Here is a 20,732-nt window from a genome sequence, read left to right on the forward strand (position 1 = left end):
GTTGGAAATCCATCTAGATTCATGAAATATCTTCCCACATAAAATATGAGAGCAAAAGACAAACAGTCCGGCAGCTTCAGCTATGTACGAACTGAAGCAAAACAAGGCAGGTTATATAAATATTTAGCCACGAGAAAGAACTGAACTGGCGCCCAAGCAACATCGGGGATAAGTGATCTAAGCAGGCTGCAGTTTCTAGTGGGAAAGTCACCGTGACGATATGAAAAATCACTAGCCTGTGACTCTCAGGCCTCACCCTCATGTGCGTTCACCGAGCACCTCGGGCAACACAACTCCAAACGCTTTTTCCCGCGGCCCAAGTGTTTGCTCCACCATTGGGCAATTTCCAAGGGGCCAAAATCAAATAAACATGCTTTTCTTGCCACTAAAACACTTTATTTCTATTTCAAACAACAGAAACTCAATAACACCGTTAATAGCTGACTCAGATAAAATCAGGATTTTTTTTTTTTTTTTTTGCTCCATTTATGTGTGTTGCCTAATAAGGCAAGAAATGGACTGCCGAGCGTGTTTTGGATTTCAGACTCTGGCATCGGTCCAAGGACAAAGCCCGGGTGTTGCAAAGAAAATAAGCTATCTATTTGCAAGTATGGTTTTCATGAAGTTACCTTCATGACTGACAGTTGGAAAGAGACGGTCTTTTTTCCAGAACTGACACCGCAGGGGTGGGCTTCACAGTTCACACAACCCTTAAGGGACCAGTGATCTGCCTGCCATTCTTCCCCCGAAGGACTCAACAGCGCGGCTGAGGTCGACCTGGTTTGGTCCTCACCGTCTTCTGCGAAGTGTCCCGAACGGGCTGAGACCTTTCCCAGGCATGCGTGTCCCAGGCCGTGCCTGCCGGGCTCCGTGGCATCATCAGCATGGGCTCAATTCTGCTCTAGCCTGGGTCCTCCAGCCCTCGGGGCCTTGTTCTCCCGCTCTGCGCTGGAGGATGCCAGCTGCCAGCCCTGCAAACCTCCTCCCGATCTCGGGGGCGAGTCTGTGATGTGTGGACTTGCAGAGCAAGGTCCTGGGGCTGGTGTGGGCTGTTCTCGGGCCCCGCGACGGGGGGAAGGAGAGGACAGCAAGCTCCAGAGAGCGCTCGTCCTCCCACGGCTCTCCCCAGATGCCTGGCCCTGCCCAAGACCTCCAGCCAGCGCCTGGCAGGCAGTTGAAGGCTGGCCCCGCCCCAGCTGCTGCCAGCCCCCAGCACACCTTGCTGAACTCTTTAGTGCAAGCTTCTCAAACATTTATGTGCATATAAATCCCTTGGGGGGGTTTCATTAAGATGTGGGTGCTGAGTCAGGCCCCCTGGGATGGGGCCTGTGGTTCTGCATTTCCACGAAGCTCCCAGAGCTGCAGGTGTTGCTGGCCCACAGAGCACCCCTACTAGATCTTACCAGGCTTTACATTCCAAGGGCAAATACACATTTGCCTTGAGGTTCATAGCTAATACGACATTTCACAAAGCCTTACAGTCCCACTTTTCTGAGGAAGAAAGTTACAGTCAAAGATGAAAGTTACAGTCAGAGATGAAAGTTACAGTCAGAGATGACAAGGGCAAACAGAAGTGGACTCAGTCCAGATGACGTGGGGTCGAGTCCCAGGACAGGGGCCCCAGACCGGCGGTTCTCAAACTTCAAGCGTGCATCAGCACGACGTGGAGGTGAGTCAAAATACAGATTACTGGGCCCTCCAAGCTCCTGATCCAGTAGATCGGGTTCCCACCAAGAATGCGCATCCCGGACGGGGTCACAGGTGATGCTCAGGCAGCAAGACCAGAGATCACACTCTGAGAACCACTGCACGAGATCACGCAGGACCCCAGAGGCCCCTGGGGCGAGGGACCCCAGTGTGGGCTCTGACACCATTCACCACCCATATGCCCTGAACCCCATGACTGCTGCTGGCCTGGCCCCTGTGTCAGGGGCCCCAAAACCCTGGGCTGAGCCACTTTGACTGGACTGGCTGGCCAGGCCGCGCTGAGGCTACTGAGGCTTCTTTGTATCCAGACGCCCCCAAAGACACAAAAGCTTTGTCTTCACCGACAATGAGCTCCACTTTGTAGCACCTGTTTGGCCTTAGCCGTGTGGCCCTGGGCACCTGTTGGGGAGCCCGAGCTTCACGCTCCTCTCCTGTGATCTGGGGTCAACAGCCCCCCGCGCAGAGCTGTGATGAGGCCACGCGAGCAACGGTTCTCAGCCCAACCCTGTGCATCGGGGCCACCTGGGGAGCTTTTCCAGAGTAACTGTGGCCAGCATCGTCCCCAGAGCCTGGGAGGGTACCTGTCACTTCTCCCCGTGTGACGCTAACGCTCAGCGAGGGCTGAGAGCCACTAAAGTGGTTCAAAGAAAAAAAAGTGGTATAAAAACATAAGAGCGTTCATTACAGTTGTTAATATTTCACTGTTAGGATGAATGAGAAATAAAAGCGAAATGCACCCAGAGTCCCGCAGGTGTCTCCTCTCCCAGACAAGCAGGGAGACTGGAGCGATGACCAGCTTGAGTGCCTCACAGAAATAATGATGACAGGTCAATGAGCAGAGCCGCCTGAACGGGGGTCCCCGGCGGCCCGCTCTCATGAGCTGCTATCTGGGCCCAGACCAGGGCCCGGCCAAGTCCTGTGACCCAAGGCTGAAACCATCTCTGGACTCCGGGAGATGGGGAGCTTAATCACAGCTGATTGGGACTTGTGACTCATGCATGAGGGGCTTTCCGGCCGGAGCCCTCAGGGACCCACATGGCTCGGGCTCTCCTCAGATTATCACAAAGAATCTGCGCTGGAACAGCTTGTGGGGGGTGGTCCGTTCATTCAGCAGCAGCTGGGAACTCCTGTCTGGGATGGGGAAGGACAGGCTGCATCCCACAAGACCTTTCCTTGGCTGTGCAAACAGGTATTTGTTGAATGGATACATAAATGGTTAAATGAATTAGCAACTGGATAAAGAAAGGGAGGACGGGAGGAAAGGAGGGGAGAAGTGGGGGGCAGAAGAGGGGCAGGGGAGGGGGAGGGGGAGTATGGAAGGAGGGGGGAATTCACCCTGCTTTGGCTCACAGGCCTCCCCAGCACCACACAGTGCTAACTATTGCCAAGTTTTTCCCTATATTGAACCAAAATGCTGACCCAGTTCTCTGAACAAAGGAAGACTGGAGCGCAGAGGTGCGGTGCGGGGGGTAATGGGCCAAACAAACCTGGCTCCTTACAGTCCACGGGTTACCCTTTTCCACACCTGAGGCCCAGCTGGGGAGCGGGGCACTTCCTACACAGGGCAGCACCCCCGGTCCCGGATAGGAGGTCTCCAGTTTCTGCTCCCCGGGATCAAGGTCTGCCGGAGTTCAGCGGCCTCAGGGGGGTGAGGGGGGAGCTTGGGGAAGGCCACAGACACAGAGACCTCGCTCCCTCTGGGCTCCTCGGGTAGCTCGCTGTGCTGCTTGCCATCCGAACCCCACCCCTCGGGGCGGGATCACCTCAGAAGCTCTGGGCCCCTCCTCAGCTCCCCTCCTTCCCCACAGTATGTGGGCTGGGGCCCGGGTCACTCAGACATGCACAAGAAATATTTCTGCAGCAAACCAGCCCCTGAACTTTTACCCGATCCCTCCCATCTTCCACACCTGACATGAGCACCGCCTCCAACTCAGGAGCCTGTAACCCAAATATCCCGAGCATTCCCCGGAAGATGAGAATGTGCTCCGCATCCCGTAGAAAGCTCCATCCTTCCCCGTATCACCTCTAACACCATGGAGGCCAGCTTTCCCAGCCGGGCAGTAAGCCTTCCTCCCATCAGTGAGGGCCCCGATTTCCCATGGGGAGTCACCTCCCCCTAACCCTTAGGCCCACGCGCCTGGGGCAGAGACCTGGCCTCACACCCTAGCTGAGACTCCCTCGGCACAGTAACTGGGCAGGGCAGGGTGGGTGGCCCACGCGGAGCCCAGGGAGCCGGTCCTGGGATATTTGCAGAGAAGGCAGTCTGTTTCTGCCGGTGTTGCTGAGCTGGTAGTGGAAGCTCAGAGCTGCTAATAAACACCTCTGCTGAATGAGGAGGGCCTGCCGGAGAGTCCGCCCAGCCCAGGCCATCCCCCTTCTGGGTATAGCGTCTGCCCCAAAGGAACTGCAATCAGGATCTCAAAGAGGTGTCTGCATCCCATGTTCGCAACCGCCAAAATACACAAACAAGCCCGATGCCCCCTGACAGATAGATGGACACAGAAAACGTGGTACACACGTACAATGGAATATCATTCAGCCTTAAGAAAAAAAAAAAAAGGAAATCTTACCGTTTGCAACAGCATGGATGAACCTGGAGGCCGCTATGCTAAGTGACATGAGTCTGTCTCCAAAAAAGCACTGCATGATTCCCGTTCTGGAGAAATCTAAAGTAGTCAGTTCAGAAGGAGAGAACAGAAGGACGGTTTCCAGAGGCTGGGGGTCGGAGAACTGGGGAGGTGGTGCTTACTGGGTACAAAGTTTCAGTCATGCCAGGTGGATACGTTCTAGAGTCTGCGGGGCAACACTGTGTCTGTGGTTAACAAGGCAGAAATGCGTGCTTTAAAACATGGTAATGAGGATAGAGCTCATATCCAGTGTTCTTACCACAAAAACAGAGGAAGAATGAAAAGAAGGAAGGAAAGAAAAAAGCCACAAAAAAACCACAAGGAAATTTCTGGCGGTGCTGGATACGCTCAGCACCTTGACGGTGGTGACCGTATCGTGGATGCACGCATACGTCCACACTCATCGAAATGTACGCACTGAGTATGTGCAATGTTTTGTACATCAGCATGCCTAACACAACAAAGCTAGGAGATGGGGAGAAGAAGTCCAGCCAATTCTTGTTATCTACTGTAGTTAGGTTTTATCGCCACGGCAATCACCAAGTTCGCAAACACTGAGCGGCTGCTCCAGGGAAGATGGGCTCCTGCCAGCCTCCGGACACAGCCTGGTTGTCACCCCGTGGATACAGAACCGAGTCTTGGGTGTGTTTCTGCGTAAAGACACCTTACTGAATGCTGTTCTCCATTATCCCCAAACAGCCAGCCACCAGCACCGTGCCTCAAGTCTGAGAAGCTGCTTGGACACACGACCGCCGCCCCCGCCCCCCATGGTGCAGCCTGCACTCAACCACCAGCACTCGAGGGTCATTTTAAACTGCAAGATCACCATCAAAAAGCACAAAAATGCAAACAAAAAGGCACGAAATACACTAGAAGAAGAGTGCTTATTTCCAGCGAAAAAGGGCTGGAACAGGGCAGAGCATCATCTCATTTGACCTTGGCTAGAAACGTGTGCACCCGTGACTCCAGTCTTCACCCCCCAACCCCCGCCCGTGCACAAGTGCAAGTGCCCGCGAACGCTCCCTGCATACTGGTTTTGGGGTTACAAACAAATTTTGCTAAGAAGCAAATTTGCAAGTACAAAGCCCCGGATAATGAGGAATGACTGTTACCAGTGTTTGATCAGTGTCTGTGCCTGAAGCCGGAAAGCCCTTCCAGGGACGTGAGCCGAAGTTCCTTTACCACTCAAGCCAGCTGGGGTTGGTTTTCCGTCACTTGAACCCAAGCTGGCTGCTCAGCTACTTTTCTGTAGGCGTAGAGGTCTCTGCGGGCGCCTGGGTGGCCCCTTCGGTGGAGCATCTGCCTTCAGCTCAGGTCATGGTCTCAGGGGTCCTGGATCAAGCCTCACATCAGGCTCCCTGCTCGGTGGGCAGCCTGCTTCTCCCTCTCCACCTCTCATCTCTGGGAGGAAGGCACCACCGCCTGGCGACCAGCCCCTAGGACCCTCTAGAATCCTGTGTCCTCAACGTTCCGATCATGCCTACGAAGGGAGAGTCCCGTTGTCCCCAGGCACTGGGGGACAGAGCCTCCAGGCTTACGAGCAGAGTTACTCAGCTTGAGATGCGGGTCCCTTTCAGCTCCTGCCGAGATAAGCCCTTGAGAGACATGGGGCTCTCATGAGCCACGACGAGAGCACCTCAGCCATGCCCACCTCAGCCCACCGCCCATCCGAGTCCTGGGGAAGGGACATGCTTGCTCCTGAGCGTCCGGGGCCGATGCTGCCCGTCTCCCCACGGGCCCTGCCAGCCAGCGAGCAGGTCCATGGGGTGGGATGCCACGGGGCCCGCGGCCCGGGGCATAGCTCTTCATCCTCCAGCTTCTCCTCCAGCTCCCCCCATTTCTTGAATCAGTGCATTCACTTCTACACGGGGGCCATGGGCAAGAGTGGAGAATGCGAGCTGGGAATTTCCTGGGCGGGGCGGAGGGGCAGGAGGGTCAGAAAGGGAGACCCAGAACAGGGCCTCGGGCTGCCTGCCTGGCTTCCTCTCTACCAGCACCGTTGCCGTGGGCGAGGGCTCCACCCGCCCCTCCCGCACGAACCCCGGCAGACGGAGCCTGGCCCACGCCTCTGCAACGGGGACAGGTAACTCCACTGGTACCTCAGCTGCAGACCCTGCGACTCTGTGTAAGCACCCTACCCCGGGGGCCCTGCCGGCGCGGGAATGGGTGGGCCCACAGCCATCACGGGGTGACTTGTCCCCTCCTGCCGAGCCCACTCAACGCCCCGCAATCCGGCACAGGCCACCTGCAGGTCCCACGGACAAGGCCCGGCCCCCTGCCCCACACCCTCCCACCCTGACCCCCACCGGGCGGCGGGGGGCATGGCCCTGCCTGCCAGGCCTGCAATGAAGAGACAGGAGGTTGAGACTCCAGGCCAATGACCAGAGGCATCATGTCACCCCCGAGGTTCGTTATTCTGAGTTTCAGTACAGTACATGTGGGCTGATCACAGAGCCCAGCCCCCGCCCCATCCTGAGCGCCCACGAAACCCGAGGCCCGTCCAAGCCGCAGCTCCCCGCTGCACTGAGCTCTTCCAAGCTCCCCTCACTGGGTCTACGAGCTTTTAGGCTGTATGTGCTGGGAGTCACCTCACACCTCTGCAGCCCTGGCAGAACCAGTCCTCTCTTCCTCCCTGAGCACAGGAACCTCTCCCCAGCCTGCCCTGCTCCTTGTTAGAGGAGCTCAAGCAGAAGGAAGCTCAGAGGGCTTGCTGGTCACCGTCCACCAGGTCTTCTGTCTTCTCGGGGGAATGCCTCCACTACACGAGCTCTGGCGGCCGGGGCCACCGTCCAGGGCCCACCCCGAGGACACTCTGTCCAAATGGGGTTCACACTGTCCCTTTAAACTCTGCCATTAAAGCTTCCCATGGACAGAAGAGTCCACTCCACTCTGGTGAGTCAGTTAGCTAAACCCATGGCCGGAGCCTGACCTCCCCGTGGCCATGACGCCCCCTGCCATCTGCCCCAGCCCAGGCTCCAGACTGGGTTTCACAAAGCCACCTCCTGTGGTCAGACACAGAAGTCTAGGGAAAGATGGCTCTTGCCGGAAAAGGCGACTGTAGCTGTCAACAGCTAAATTTATTTATTTTCCTTTCCGTATCCCTCTGGAATGCTTAGTTTTGTAAGGTGTCTTCCTTAGAAATTTCTACATGGAGCTCTCTAGTTCAGCTCAAGGCTGGGGCAGCAGAGCGCGTCTGAGTCTGTTTCAGCGCCGTCATTCGACCTACGCATGGAGCTCCGTGCCGGGCCCGGTGTCACGGTTACAGAGACACAGAGGGGAGCACAGCACAGACCCCGTCCTCACACCTGAACCCCCTGCCCTCCCCCTCCTCTCATACGGCACTGACACCAACGCCGAGAACATTACTAGCATCTCCAGAAACAGCTGTACTCTGTCACTTCTGAAAACACTCAACTCAGGCTTATCAGGAGTGTTATGGGCTGGACTGGGTCCCCTCAAAATCAATATATTGAAGCCCCAACCCCCAGAACCTCAGAACGGGACTGCATTTGGAGATGGGGCCTTTAAGGAGGTGATCCACATCAAATAAAGCCATGAGAGTGGGGCCCTAATCTCCTGTGACTGGTGTCCTTACAGGAGGAGAGAGACATCAGGGGTGCCCGGGCACAAAGCAGACCCATGAGGACACAGTGAGCAGGTGCCACCACCAAGGCAAGGAGAGAGGCTCCGGAGAAACCAAAACCGCCAACATCTGGATCTTGGACTTCTAGAGTCCAAGACTGAGAGAAAATAAATTTCTGCTGTTCAGGCCACGTTCTGTGATATGTCTTATGGCAGCCCGAGCAGACTCATACAATCAGCAAAGCACTGACTCATTCACTAGGCTTCAGCTGAACGCCTACTATGTGCAAAGCACTGAGGGAGGCTCTGTGGGCAGACACAGAAGTAAATGCACACCCAGCTGCTCTCGAGATGGCAGGGGCCTGACAGCACAAATACACCCACCATACAGAGGAATGCAAATATTACAGCACAGTCGGCCCTACCCCAACACTTGTTCGGAAAATGCAAATGTGTTCTAATGTGAGCGATGGATGGGGAAAACAACTTGCGCATAATGCGAATTTTGTGTCTGCTTATGCGTGATTTTGTCCGCAAGAAGCACTAGATGAACACAGAAAAGTGCACCCAGCCAAACGGAACCACACAGGCACACACACATGCACAAACACCTCGGACACCTGCCAGCCCCAGGTTGTCATGTGTTATGAGTCACCCCGTCCGTATCTGCTGTCACAACTCTCTTTGGACGTCTAACTTCACAGGACTATCCTTGGACCACCGCACAAAAACACACAAGGGGCAACCCTTCCAGGACTCACCTCCACGAGTAAATCTCACGCCAGCCTCAAGGTCCAGAGCCATAGTTATGCTTATATTTATGAATTTCTTAGGCATTTAATGTATAAAATTACGCTCCCATTTCTAAGAGGTTCCTATTCTTGTTTCTCGGTCAGTAATTCACTCTTGACTGTGTGGTCCTAACCCATTTCTTCCCCATAAGCCCTGCAGTTTTTATTTCAAGAGTTTGTATACTGCAGTGATTGCCAAGAACATGCATGTTGCATTATAGCAGAACGGGCTTTATTTAAATGTTGCAATAAGGAACTCCATGGCAGCAAACTAAAGCCTAGGTAATAAACGCCCATGACCAAGATCACACGTAATGAAACACTTGAGGCATAAACCTCGTTACAGAATATGTGGTTCTGGCTAATGTACCAATATCTCCTCCTAGTGACAACATCCCCTAATTGCAGGTAAAACACAGGAAAAAATGAATTAAAAAAAATTCAAGTATTAAAAATGAATTTTCAGGGGCGCCTGGGTGTCTCAGATGGTTAAGTGTCTGCCTTCGGCTCAGGTCATGATCCTAGGGCCCTGGGATCGAGCCCCACATCGGGCTCCCTGCTTGGTGGGGAACCTGCTTCTCCCTCTCCCTCTACTGTTCCCCCTATTTGTGCTCTCTTGCTCTCTCTGTCAAATAAATAAAATCTTTAAAAAAAAATCAATTTTTCAAAAGTTACAGGGTAAATGAAGCCATTGCACAAGCCGAGTCAAATATATGCCTTCACCTTTAGGCAACTTTTTCTGACCTCCAGCTTCCTGATCTGTTGACTGAAAGACATTTGTCTCCAGGGTCAAACAGCCTCATGGAGGGAGCCCCACTGACCTGTCATTGAGTTCTCTGAGGTGCACAGCTGCTCCCTCAGCTTCTCCACGTCGTCGGGATGCACCTGTTCATACAAGGTGCTTCCAAACCACTCCGACTGGGGCTGGTTCAGAACGGGGGTGACGGAGTCAGACACGTAAATCACTCGTCCCGTCTCTGCCGCGACTACAAACAGAAATCCATCGGCAGCTTCGAGGATGAGGTGCTTCAGTTCCTGGGAAGAAAGGACCGAGATGATGAGAGAGTGCGGACAAACCCCGTCTAATTAAATTTTCACATCAGCAACCTTCACCTTTTATTCCCTCACTGTGACACAAAAATAGTTTTAGAAACTTCGATTGCTTTTTATAATGGAAAAATAAGCTTAAAATGCACAAAGCTTGTCCTAGCTCTAAGATTCAGCTACTGTAAACACTGTTGGCCCTGATTTAACCAGCCCTCTCTTCGGGAGAGAGGAAACTTCCAGCCCGGGGGCGGGGGGGGGGGGGGGATGGAAAGCAAGGAGTGGTCACCAGAACGTGCCGGGCTGCCAGAGGTGTGAACAGCCTCACCTGTATCTTCAAAATGCACAAGAAGGGCCCAGCACACAGTGCTCCATATAAAAGGTGGCAGGAAGGGAAGGGGAAGAGAGAGTGGAGAGCGAAGGACGGTCTCCCAGCCGCTGCGCCCACACTGATGGTGCACGCCCGCTCGCTCTCGTCCCGCACTCCCAGCCGGCAGCGTATACAAGAGTCTCTCCTCACATCAGCACGTCTGTCAAACTTCCAGGACTCCTGGACAGACACTCAGAGCCATGCTGGGAGGCGGCCCGGCACAGCCCATTGTCCATATCACTTTAGAGTGAGAAGAGAGGTTAGCGGCCCCAGCCCTGGGGTCACGTTGACTCACCAGGCTCATGACTGTCACAAAAGGCAGGAAGAAAGCTGCTTGGAATCAATGAATGGGCAGCAGGAAGCCCTGCCATCATCCCCAGAGGGGTGTGAATGGAGCCAAGTCAACTTTGTTAAAAGATGCCTTTTCTTTGCCTGAAGGCAGCTCAAGTGTGGCTGCCTACCCGTCATTCTCACATCAAGCTCAATGCAATGGGCTCCGTTCCTCGGGACGGAGGCGCTAACGCCCCGGCATGCCCCTGCGCCCACAGGTGTGCCTCCGAACACCCCTCACGCTGATGACGTTCCAAAGAACAAAGGTCAGCAGTCGGCAAACACTTCTTGCTGGGAATCCTTTGTTCGGATGTCACCTGACACAGAAGCCTCACGGGAACACCAATTATGCACCAGCTGCACACATGCAAAAGGTGGGACTCTGACGCCACTGGCCCGGCCCCAGGGCACTCCACGGACCCAAAGATCAGAAAACGGGGGTCTGCTGCTCCTGAGCAGAATCTGGGGGGCTCTAAGCCCTTGGCTGGGTCAGAATCCTTACATCCTCTGCCTGGGAACCTACGGTGGAAGGAGACTATACAGCATTGTCTAAGGAAAAGTTCATTTTGTCCCTTTCCCTTGCCTTGCACTTCTGCTGATCCGTGTCTCCTGGCCGCTCCCTCAGCTCAGAGAATGGGTCAGCGGTTTTATTTTCAGTGTCGGAAGAGCTTCCAACAGGAAGGACTAAGACACGGAGCAGGATGTCTGGGAAAGCTGGAGGGCGGGGGCAGAGGCTGAGGGCTGTGGGAAGGTTTACAGGACGGAGCCTCACCTCCATCACAGCCTCTCTGCCCACACTCCCCCACCCCGCCCCCAGGTTTGTCTCCTGGGAGCCTGTCACTCGTGATCAAGGTCCCGAGCCTCTGCGCTCCGGTTAAACCAACAGGAAGGCTCGCGAGCGTGGGTTCTGGAAGAAAAGGCGGCTCTCATCCACAGCTCTTGGCTGTGCACCTCTGGGCATGTTACTGTGCTCCGCTTCCGTTTCTCAATGGTTCTTCTCAGTGGGATTTTGTGAGTTTAAATGAGGTCTTGTCAACTATCATATGATTTCACTCATATGTGGAATTTAAGAAACAAAACAGGATCATAGGGGAAGAGAGGGAAAAATAAAACAAGATGAAATCAGAGAGGGGGACAAACCATAAGGGACTCTTAACTCTAGGAAACAAACTGTGGGTTACTGGAGCGGAGCGGGGTGGAGGGATGGGGTAACTGGGGGGTGGGCATTAAGGAGAGCACGTGATGGAATGAGCACTGGGTGCTGTATGCATCTGATGAATCACTAAATTCTATCCCTGAAACTAATAATACACTATATGTTAATTAATTGAATTTAAATAAAATTAAATTCAATTAAAAAAATAAAAATAAATGAGATCTTATGTGTGGAGGCTTGGCAAGGGCTTGGCACATAGTCGGTGCTTAATACATGCAGCTGCTGTTAACATCAACCATGTGCCAAGGAACCAAGGGAGAAATACGGGCTGGACGCGCAGGATGTGCATGACTGCCTTCTTCCTCACTTCCTAATCCCCGGTCATAAGGATGAGGAGATTCATTTCAAACATGGACCTGGCAGGATTTTTGTGAATTAAGTGCAGATAAAGAGCGTTGTTCTTACCCCAGCGGCTAGGGGGCGTGTAACACGTTTCTGTCCCCCCTTGATCACACTGTGCCCAGGAAGCCCCACAACCACAGGAAGTGGGGGTGACCCCTGCGTCCCCTACGGAGGGCAGACGGGGCTGGGCGCCAAGCTCCCGGTGCTCCCGGTCACGGCCACCGCACAGCCACACCCCTGCGAGGTGAGGCACCCTGTGGCCCCCAGGATGGCGGAAAAGGAAGCCTCTGCCACAGGGCAGGCAGTCGCCCAAGTCGGCTCCCTCTCCTTTCCCTTTTTCCAAACCTCACCCCCAACTCGAACAGGTCCCGGCTCCGGCAGAACGGACAGTTCTGTCTCCAGACTCCCCTTTTGCTCCTGCCTCCTCCGAGGCCCTGCTTTCACGTTCTTCCCCCGCGTGTCAAGCCCCCACTCTCCGTCTCTCTGGGTGCGCTCCGGGGCCCCCTCAGAGCCAGGTGATGCTGGGGAGCCCTGGGGATGAAATCCTCCCTCACGTGGGGCTCTGCCCCTCCTGCACCCCCAGAGCACACTGTCCCACGACCGCCTCCCGGCCTGGCCCCCCACCCACCACCGCACGCCAAAGACTTCCAGACCCACCCTTCTGTTCTTCCTGCGAAAGCCCTCAGCGTCAGGGAGGCCCGAAGCCCCTGCTCCTTTCCAAGATGAGCCAACCGAAGCTGACAGCGTCTGTGGATTTGCCCTCCACCCGGCGCCCAGAAGAGCTGAGCACAGAGCACAGGCCTTGGGTTCATGCAGTGGTTTGTACAATCTGTAAAATACGAGCCCCGCCCCCAGCCATGTGGCGCCTTTGCTCTTCCCAACCCTTCAAGGCCTGTCCAGCGGTGAGAAGGGTGACTCCGGGGCCCAACCCACCTGCGCCGGCTCCTGGCCCGGCCGCCGAGCCATCCGTGGACACCCTCCAGGCCAACGGCAGACCCTTTCTAAGCCACAGCTTCCTTGTCTACACAGCAGGGACCAATACTTGGAGTACGCGCAAAAACACACGGAGATGGAGGACCCCGGCCCGGCCCAGGGCACCGGTCAGTGGAGCGCCCGCCATGCTGATCCTGTCACAATGATCACCACGACCGTCCCAAACTGCCACCAGCCTGGCGTCAGCACCACCGCCCGCAGAACGTGCGTCACACGGACCAGCTCCGTGTCACACGTGGCGCACAGCGAGGCTCATGAAGGTTAACGGGACACGTAAAAGCAGAAGGCACAAAGGCCGCACAAACACTGCCGTGAAGAAAGGAAGTGAAATTTCCTGATCTCACCTGTTCCTCAACCTTTAGCCCCTCTTCCCCGGGTCGCTTCGCTCACCCCGGGGACAGCTACTCTGTCCCCTTCCCAGTGACGCCGTCAGCCGAGGAAGGCCCACGCGCAGATCGCGGTACCTGCTCCGTCAGGAAGGAAGGCTTGTAGGCGCCGTCCGTGGATTTGTTCCCGGTGCCCCTCATGGACTTCATGTGCGACACGGCCATGCGGAGGATGGTGAGCTTGTCCGGCTTGCGGGCCAGCGCGCTGCACGTGGGCACCATGTCCGACAGCTCCGTGATGTACTGTGTCATCTTGTTCCGCCGCCGCCTCTCGATCTCGCTGTGGTTCTCTCTTCCCGAAAGCACAAGAGCAGGGCGGGGGGAAAGAGACGCGTCAGATCGGAGGTCACCATTGAACCGGACAAAATAGGGCACATCCGTGGGCACAAAGGGACCGAGAGCCACTCCGCCTCCTAGCGGCTGGTGCTCTGCACGCATGTGGGCGCGGCGGCTCGCAGACGCCCTGATCGGCCTTTGTCTCTGCGCGGGGGCCACACAGGCTGCTACGGGGTCCCGTCTCCCCCGGAAATGTGTCCCGAACCCTCCCATCATTCCCACGCACCCAAGTATGCTTCTCTAAGCATGGACAGTTCAGGCCGCGGGAGGTGAACCAACAGGGCTCCATCCACACACCGGGATCTGTGCGTGGCGGGCAGACCCTGCACGTTCACACATGCCTGCACGCTCATGGAGTCACGGTCCGTGGGGATGTGTGCCTTCCTTCGGCCCTCGCGTAAGATGCACCACGTGGCCTCGCCACCCTTCCATCACTAAGTGGGCGGCAATGCCACAGACAGACCTCTGCTCTAGGCCCCACACACCCTCTGCCGAGAACAGGTGCACCCCTGGCTTATTCACCAGCCGACTGGCCAATTAAAATTTAAAAAGCACCGTGAGGGATTACTGAATTCAACCTCTGTGATGTGTTAAGATGAAAAACTAGCAGAAAGGACGGTCGAATGTTTGCATCTTGGTATTATTACCTTTAGGATGAAAGACAGTAAAAGCCAACTCAGCTCCACAACCCTGGCAGGAAGCTGTTACTTGGATTTAAAGAACGGTCTGGAAAGACACGAGACGTCTGCAGTAGGGTTTAGGGCTTCACCGGACTCCAAGCAGGAGAGGGACACGGACCGCACACAAGGAACAATGTGGATGAGGCTGCCTGCCCACCCCGCGTGTACCGAGTTGGCTGAACACCCACCCTCCCAACCGGGCAACAGATGGGCCATCGGGCACAACCACACGCCGGCCCCAGCGGCGCACACTGAGGGCCCCTGCCCGCGCCAGCAGGGGAAGGCAGGCCCGCAGCAGAGCTCACGGTGCTGGGGCGAGCTGACCCCGGCAGCCCGGCAGGCACCTTCCCCCTCCGTCCGAGGAGTGTGCTGAGCCAGGCACCGTGGGGAGGGGCCGAGAGGAGACAAGCATCGCCCGCTCCCGTCCTCCAGCAGCCGGGGGGTTGGCCAGGAGCGTGAGGCAGCGCCTTGCACAGTGGAAAGGAAGCCTGGATAGAGCTAAATGCTATGAAAGGCACGTGGAGCATAAAAACCACAGGGCAGAAGGAGAAAGGACAGAGGTGGCGGCCCAGGGGGCCACAGCGCTGGAGGGGCGGGCCTCGACCCAGCAGCGGGACCAGCAGGTGTATTCCGGGAGAACAGCAGGGTCAGAAAGGCGCGGGCAGCCGGATGGAGGGCAGGCTCGGCCTGGGAAGCAGTGAGGAACGGGGAGCACGAGAAGTGGGGGTGCTGCCCAATCCCAGAGGGAAAGCTGGGAGAACCGCGAGCTGACAGCTGAGCCCCAGGAGTGGTGCAAACTCCCGGAGGTGGCGCCAGGGCCCCGCTCCTCGGGGCAGACACCACCCAGGGAAGGACGCCCACCATTCGGGAGAAACGGCTCTCGGGTGATTGGCTAGGGCTTGCTTACTGTGGGGAGTGGGGAGGCAGCCACAGGAAGGGGGTGGGGGCAATCACGGAGAACGGGGGCACTAGGTCAAGGCATTCCCGCGTGCTCCAAGGAACGCTGGCTCCTTCCCTGGAAGATCCTCTCCACCGTTCCAAAGTGGGTAAAGAAGTCACGGGAGCCCACCCGGAACCGGCCCTCCTCGCCGTCTCCCGCCCTGTGCCCTGCACCATGCACCTGGTGCACCGCTCTGGCCCCAGGACTCCGGGGAAGGCTGGGCGAGCCTCGTCGGGCGCTCTGCCCCATCCCCCAGGCCAGCTTGCAGACGGGTAGGAGACACGGTGCAGAAAATGCTGCCCGGGGCTGCGGAAGGGGGTGTGACGCTGGGCAGGAAGTCCGGCCACTCAGGGACAGTGGTCACGATGCAGGATGCAGCCTATCCACTCCGCCCGCCCCGCACGCCTTCCCTCCCGTCTCCTGCCCAGATGCTCTCCTGAGGCGAACGTGCATCCTCCTCCCTGATAGCCGGAGGGGAGCCTGCATCTTGCTGGGCTTTCAGGGAACACCCTTCCTGTCCTGGCCAGCCCTCCCTGGGCAGCAGGGCAGAACATCAGGAGAGTCGAGAAGGCCCAAGGAAAGCCATTTTATGCAGCCCCACGACGAGGTGGGCCACAGGCCCTGCAGGAGGACCCACAGAGGCACAGCCAGTTGGGACGTTTCCCTGGCTTCTCAGGCTTCCCCTGAGAGGGGCAAAGGATGTTTCCTCCCTGGGAAGGAGGCAGGTGCCCTGCCCCCCCGGGCGCCATGCAAGGCAGTTTTCTGCAAGACACCCATGTGTCTAGGCTGAAGATAAGGTTCCGTGCAACACAGAGGTGGAGGCGGAGAAAGCCCCAGTCCTCCAAAGAGGGGCCTTTGAAAGCCCAGCCTCTGATCACCCCTGCCCCCCACAGGACACACCCCCTCCATGTTTATACAGCAGTTTCCAGCTCCCCAGGGCCTCAGCGATCACCGCATCTGACCCCCTCCCCCCCCAGCCCACCAACCACCCTCTGTGGAAGAGGGGCCTGAGGCTCAGAGAGGTGCTGACTTAGCAGGACCTGAGCCAGGCTCCTCAATGGCGTGCTCCTTGGTCCTGGATCTGGAGCCAGAATGCCCCTGCCTGAGAGGCAAAGACAGCTAAGGCATCAAGGGGGGCGGGAAATGCCTGGCAGCTTCCAGAGAGACACAGCTCAGGACGACTGATGACCCCAGAGATGATTTCCTCCCCAACAAAGTCCTGCTGTTATCCGGACACTGTCACTGCAAGTCAAGCTTCATCTCTGCAGGACAGAAGCCGAGGAGTGGGCAGCCGGACAAGGTGAGAAAGGCACCAAAACCACATCAAGCACACGAGCGCCAAACATCTCTACGAAGAGCAGACTGGCCCACATCGGCCTGAGGAGAGAGAGCGGGCTCCACCGGAAACAGATTTCATTCCAAAGCATCTTGACCCTAATCCTAACCCCAACCAATGAAACCAAACCTCCCAACCAAACTCCCTGCTCATCTGGTTGCTTGTGGGCCCCTCTCTGCCAAGGTCAACCCAGCTTGTCTGCAACGCCCTTCTGGTTCATGAGATCCAAGGAAGCTGAGGCACAGAGAAGTCTAGAAAGTCTGGGAATGTTCCTCTTGGGTCTGCTGAATCTCTCCTTGCTGTAAAGAGAGCTGACATGGCCAATGCACGTGTGCCAGATGGGGTGGCCGGTCAGATGACAGAGGACAACCTTTGCTGCTTCCTGGCCATCTTCCCTGCCTCAGAAGTACTTTGAGCATCTTCGCACCTAGAAACAAGATACCCAGCTTTCTCAGCTACAACGCAGTCTAAGAATTATGGGAAACAACAACCCTCCACTTTGTCGGCCAGGAAAGATCTCTGCAGGACAGCCCGCCACACAAATTTCTTCCCTTATCAACACGGCTTTCATCATCATACAGGGTGGTAAATTCAGATGGAAGGATTAAAACTAAAATATCATCACAATCTGTCAAACCAGAAAAAATGCACACAAGCGTAAATATTGCACAGAATCAAGCAGAAAGTATCAAAATAGATGGGATGAAAAATAGAAGGCCAACCATGTAGAAACCTGCCTATCACTAATATCCTCACTTTTGGATAACGTTAGAGGCTCACTGGCTAAACTCTACAAGATATAAGCCGTTAACTCCGGGAAGAGACAAGTCACCCAGACGGTGGGACCTCGGGAAGGTCACTTAGACCCATTCGTGAAGGGTGGGAGAGCCCAGTAAAACCTCCAGGGTTTGGGGTTCCAAGCTTACAGGTCACCCCACGCCCGTGGCCGGGTTCACAGCCGGAGACATGAGAGCGCCTGAAAGGTCGTTTGGATGTTTGGAGAAAGGGTACAGAATGAGCCCAAATACAACAAAAATCCAGTTGATAACATACAGTGAACAAGAATGACAGGTTTGGGAGGGAGCACTCAGTTGTTCCTGAGTTATAAATCTAACCTTACAAGTATGTGGATGAGTCGTGTTTCCATTCCTTTCTTTTAATGAACCACGCACGCACACGTACACACATACATGTAAACCACACGAAGGACACGGCGTGTAGCTCTGACCTTTGGTGACAGCTCTGGGACGTCAGCCGTCCCACCCACGCAACAATATTCCCGCCGCTCCCCACTGGTGGCAGCTGACCCCAGCTGCGGCACAGGAAGAAATCCCAGGACTCATCAGAAAATGTACCACTGGGCTGGGGGCCACGAAGGGAGGAAGGAGGGCCTGAAGCACGGCGCCGTATGAGGAAAGGGTTTGGCCTCTCCTCCAGGGGGACTGCTGGCCCTGCTGGGCGGGATGGGTGCTTGCCCCCCCCAGTGGGCCAGGGCTGGGGGGCTCATGCTGGCCTCCACAGAGGTCTGCCCCACTCCCAGCTGCCGGGGAGACTCGTCTTTGGAGGAAGCTTTCTGGTGTGTGACGGGTGTTCCCGGAGACAGCCAGTTCCCTGAGGTCAGGCTGCCCTCCCCAGACATGGCCCCAGGACAGAGGTCGCTCTGCACCCTGGCTCCTCTCGGCCTCTCTGGGCGAAACGCCCCTCCTGTGACATGCAGGCCCGCGTCTCTACCACCCGAGAGACCCTTGTCCCTGTGGCCCGTGGACTGCACCAGCGGACGCCGCCCGGTGCGGGGGCCCTGCCCCAGCACAGCCAACAGCCGCGGCGCCAGGGCGCAGGTAGCCCACCCTCTGTCGCCACCCCCTTCCCGGGAGCCTTCCCTCCTCCAGCAGACCTCCGCCAAACGCTCCCAGGGCTGCGGCGTCCCCCTATCTGCGCGTGGCTCCGCAGCGCCCCGGCTGCCAGGGAGCCGGCTGTTGCCCCATGCAGGCCCTTCCTCATCTGGGGGGCGCAGAGGCTAACGAGGCGTCTGAGGCCGGAGTCTGGGCTGCCCCCGGGCGGACTCCGAGGGCGCCAACAGGGGAAGGGGTGGAGGAGCACAAGAGCCCACCGGCTGCGGCAGACGAGGGCCCCCTTCTGGGAGCCTCCAGGCGCCCTTCCCTGTCCCACGGGGATCAAGCCTCACGCCTTCCCGGCTCCCGGCCTCACTCAGGCCGCTCTTGGAGCTGTCCTCTGCTCGACGCCAGCCGCCTGGGTGTCCGCCCCTCTGCTGCCCCTGCCCGGTACCCCAGCCCTACACCCGGGGGAGTGGGCACCCCTGTATCCAAGCCACTGGCCGTCACTCTAAGAAAACGGACTGCCTTCCTGTGTGACTGGGGCCATAGGTCCCGAAGACAAACGGCGACAGGAGGTCCGACGGTGGGCAGGACGACTGAATCTCAGACCACCCTCAGGGAAGGCTGGGAAGGCTGGCTGAACGGACGTCAGGGACGGGAGGCACGGCTCCGCACCCTGGTCAGCTTCTGAGGCACAAAACCGCGCTGGGTGCCGGCCCGCGCCTCAGCCGCCCTCTCGCCCGGGGCTTCTCGGGGCTGACTGTAAGCAGAAGGGCTGGGGCAGGAGCGGCCCCCAGGTGGGCCAGGCACCACACTGGCGGGACCCCACCCCTGCCCTGCACGGTGGCCGTGGCCACTGGCCCAGGGGAGGGTGGGGGTGCTGTGCACACGGCCCCAACCCTGAGCGGCTCAGGTGCACCTGCCGGCTGACAGGTCGTCGGCCACCCCGCCGGGAGACGGCGGTGTGACCCCGGGACCCTACAGACGCAACCGAGAAAGAAGCACCAGCCTAAGTTGCAAACCCGCCCCAGCCTCCCCTCTTGTTTTTAACACGTGGGGGAAGGCTGTGGCCGCAGAAGCCTCGGTCTGAACTCTAAGTAGAACCGGACTTGCTGACAGCCATAGGAGACCATTGCCCAGAGGCCAGGGTTTGTTTCTCAATGACGGGCCTTCAGACAATGAACTCCTTGTATCCTGCACTGTGATTTCATCGTTGACACCGATCTTCGATGTCAAGCGAAGGTCACTCTGCATCTCTGCCCGTCTGTCCTGAGACCCCAGAAATCATCATTTCCTGAGCTCGACCCGGTCTGGAATGTTATCTCGAGGGGGATCCTGACCCAGAGACATCAAGAGTCGTCATCTCCTCAGGAAGGGAGGCTGTGTGGGGTGAGCACAGACCAGGACAGGGAGGCACGTGCCCACATTCCCAAGGCTAGTTCTGTCTCGGGAACAAAGTGCTCCCTGCGGCTAGAGCTTTTCCCAAGAAACAGGTGACATCCGAGCTGGGGCCCCGCTGGCACCAAGGGACATCCCCACACTTCTGCTACCGGCACTCATGTCTTGTTCTGATGAGAAACTCCGGGGTCGTTACGGAGCAGAGCATTCTCCATGTCCTCTCTGTGGTCTCCCCCAGAGCTGAGGCGCAGGATGGTGCACAGTGTTTGCTACGGATGTGCAGGCTCCGGGGAGGCCCGGGCACGGCAACGGGACACCTGTGCCTCTCTGGTTTGGGGAGGAAGTGGGCTCAGTCACAGCCACTGCCTTGGGGTGAGCAGCCTGGGGAGGTCCGTGGGCCCGGGGCTCCCCACGGACATCGTTCTTCTAAGAACCAGGCCGTCAATCTAAACTGTGAAGTGCAGACAGCACAGGAAGGGACCCATCACCAGGGGCAGGTTTTCAAGTTCATCAGCAGCCAGGAATTAGGACTGCCGGGAGGTGGGGAGGAACGTCCAGGCAGGCCGCTCCGTGAGTGGACCGAGGACAGATGGGCACTTTGCTAAGATCGATGGCATGATCTGTGCCTCTCTCTCAACACTCCCAGACCTCCTACTTAACTTCAATGAAACAAAACCAGAAAAACGAAAGGAACAAAGGAAGAAAGGGAGAGAGAAAGAGGAACGGGCCGAGGGGCGGTTGCCCTGATGTGCTGACCGCCAGCAGCACCCGTGGCCTACTGTCCTTTCCGGGACACGGTCTGCACTCAGGTCAGCCCCC

At 57.0% G+C, this 20,732-nt stretch overlaps 1 protein-coding gene across 9 annotated transcripts in view; it reads right to left on the reverse strand.

The window, feature by feature from the left end:
• The window catches only part of ARNT2 (aryl hydrocarbon receptor nuclear translocator 2), a 193,190-nt gene that overhangs the window by 102,960 nt on the left and 69,498 nt on the right, over window positions 1–20,732 (reverse strand). For all 9 annotated transcript variants that reach the window (XM_035727987.1, XM_027570451.2, XM_035727983.1 and 6 more), the window contains 2 exons: window positions 13,467–13,680; window positions 9,529–9,742 (listed from right to left, as the gene is read on the reverse strand). In XM_035727987.1, coding sequence (XP_035583880.1) covers window positions 9,529–9,742; window positions 13,467–13,680 — 428 coding nt within the window. The remainder of the gene's footprint in view (window positions 1–9,528; window positions 9,743–13,466; window positions 13,681–20,732) is intronic.

This window comes from Zalophus californianus, chromosome 6, assembly GCF_009762305.2.
Source record: "Zalophus californianus isolate mZalCal1 chromosome 6, mZalCal1.pri.v2, whole genome shotgun sequence".
NCBI lineage: Eukaryota > Metazoa > Chordata > Mammalia > Carnivora > Otariidae > Zalophus > Zalophus californianus.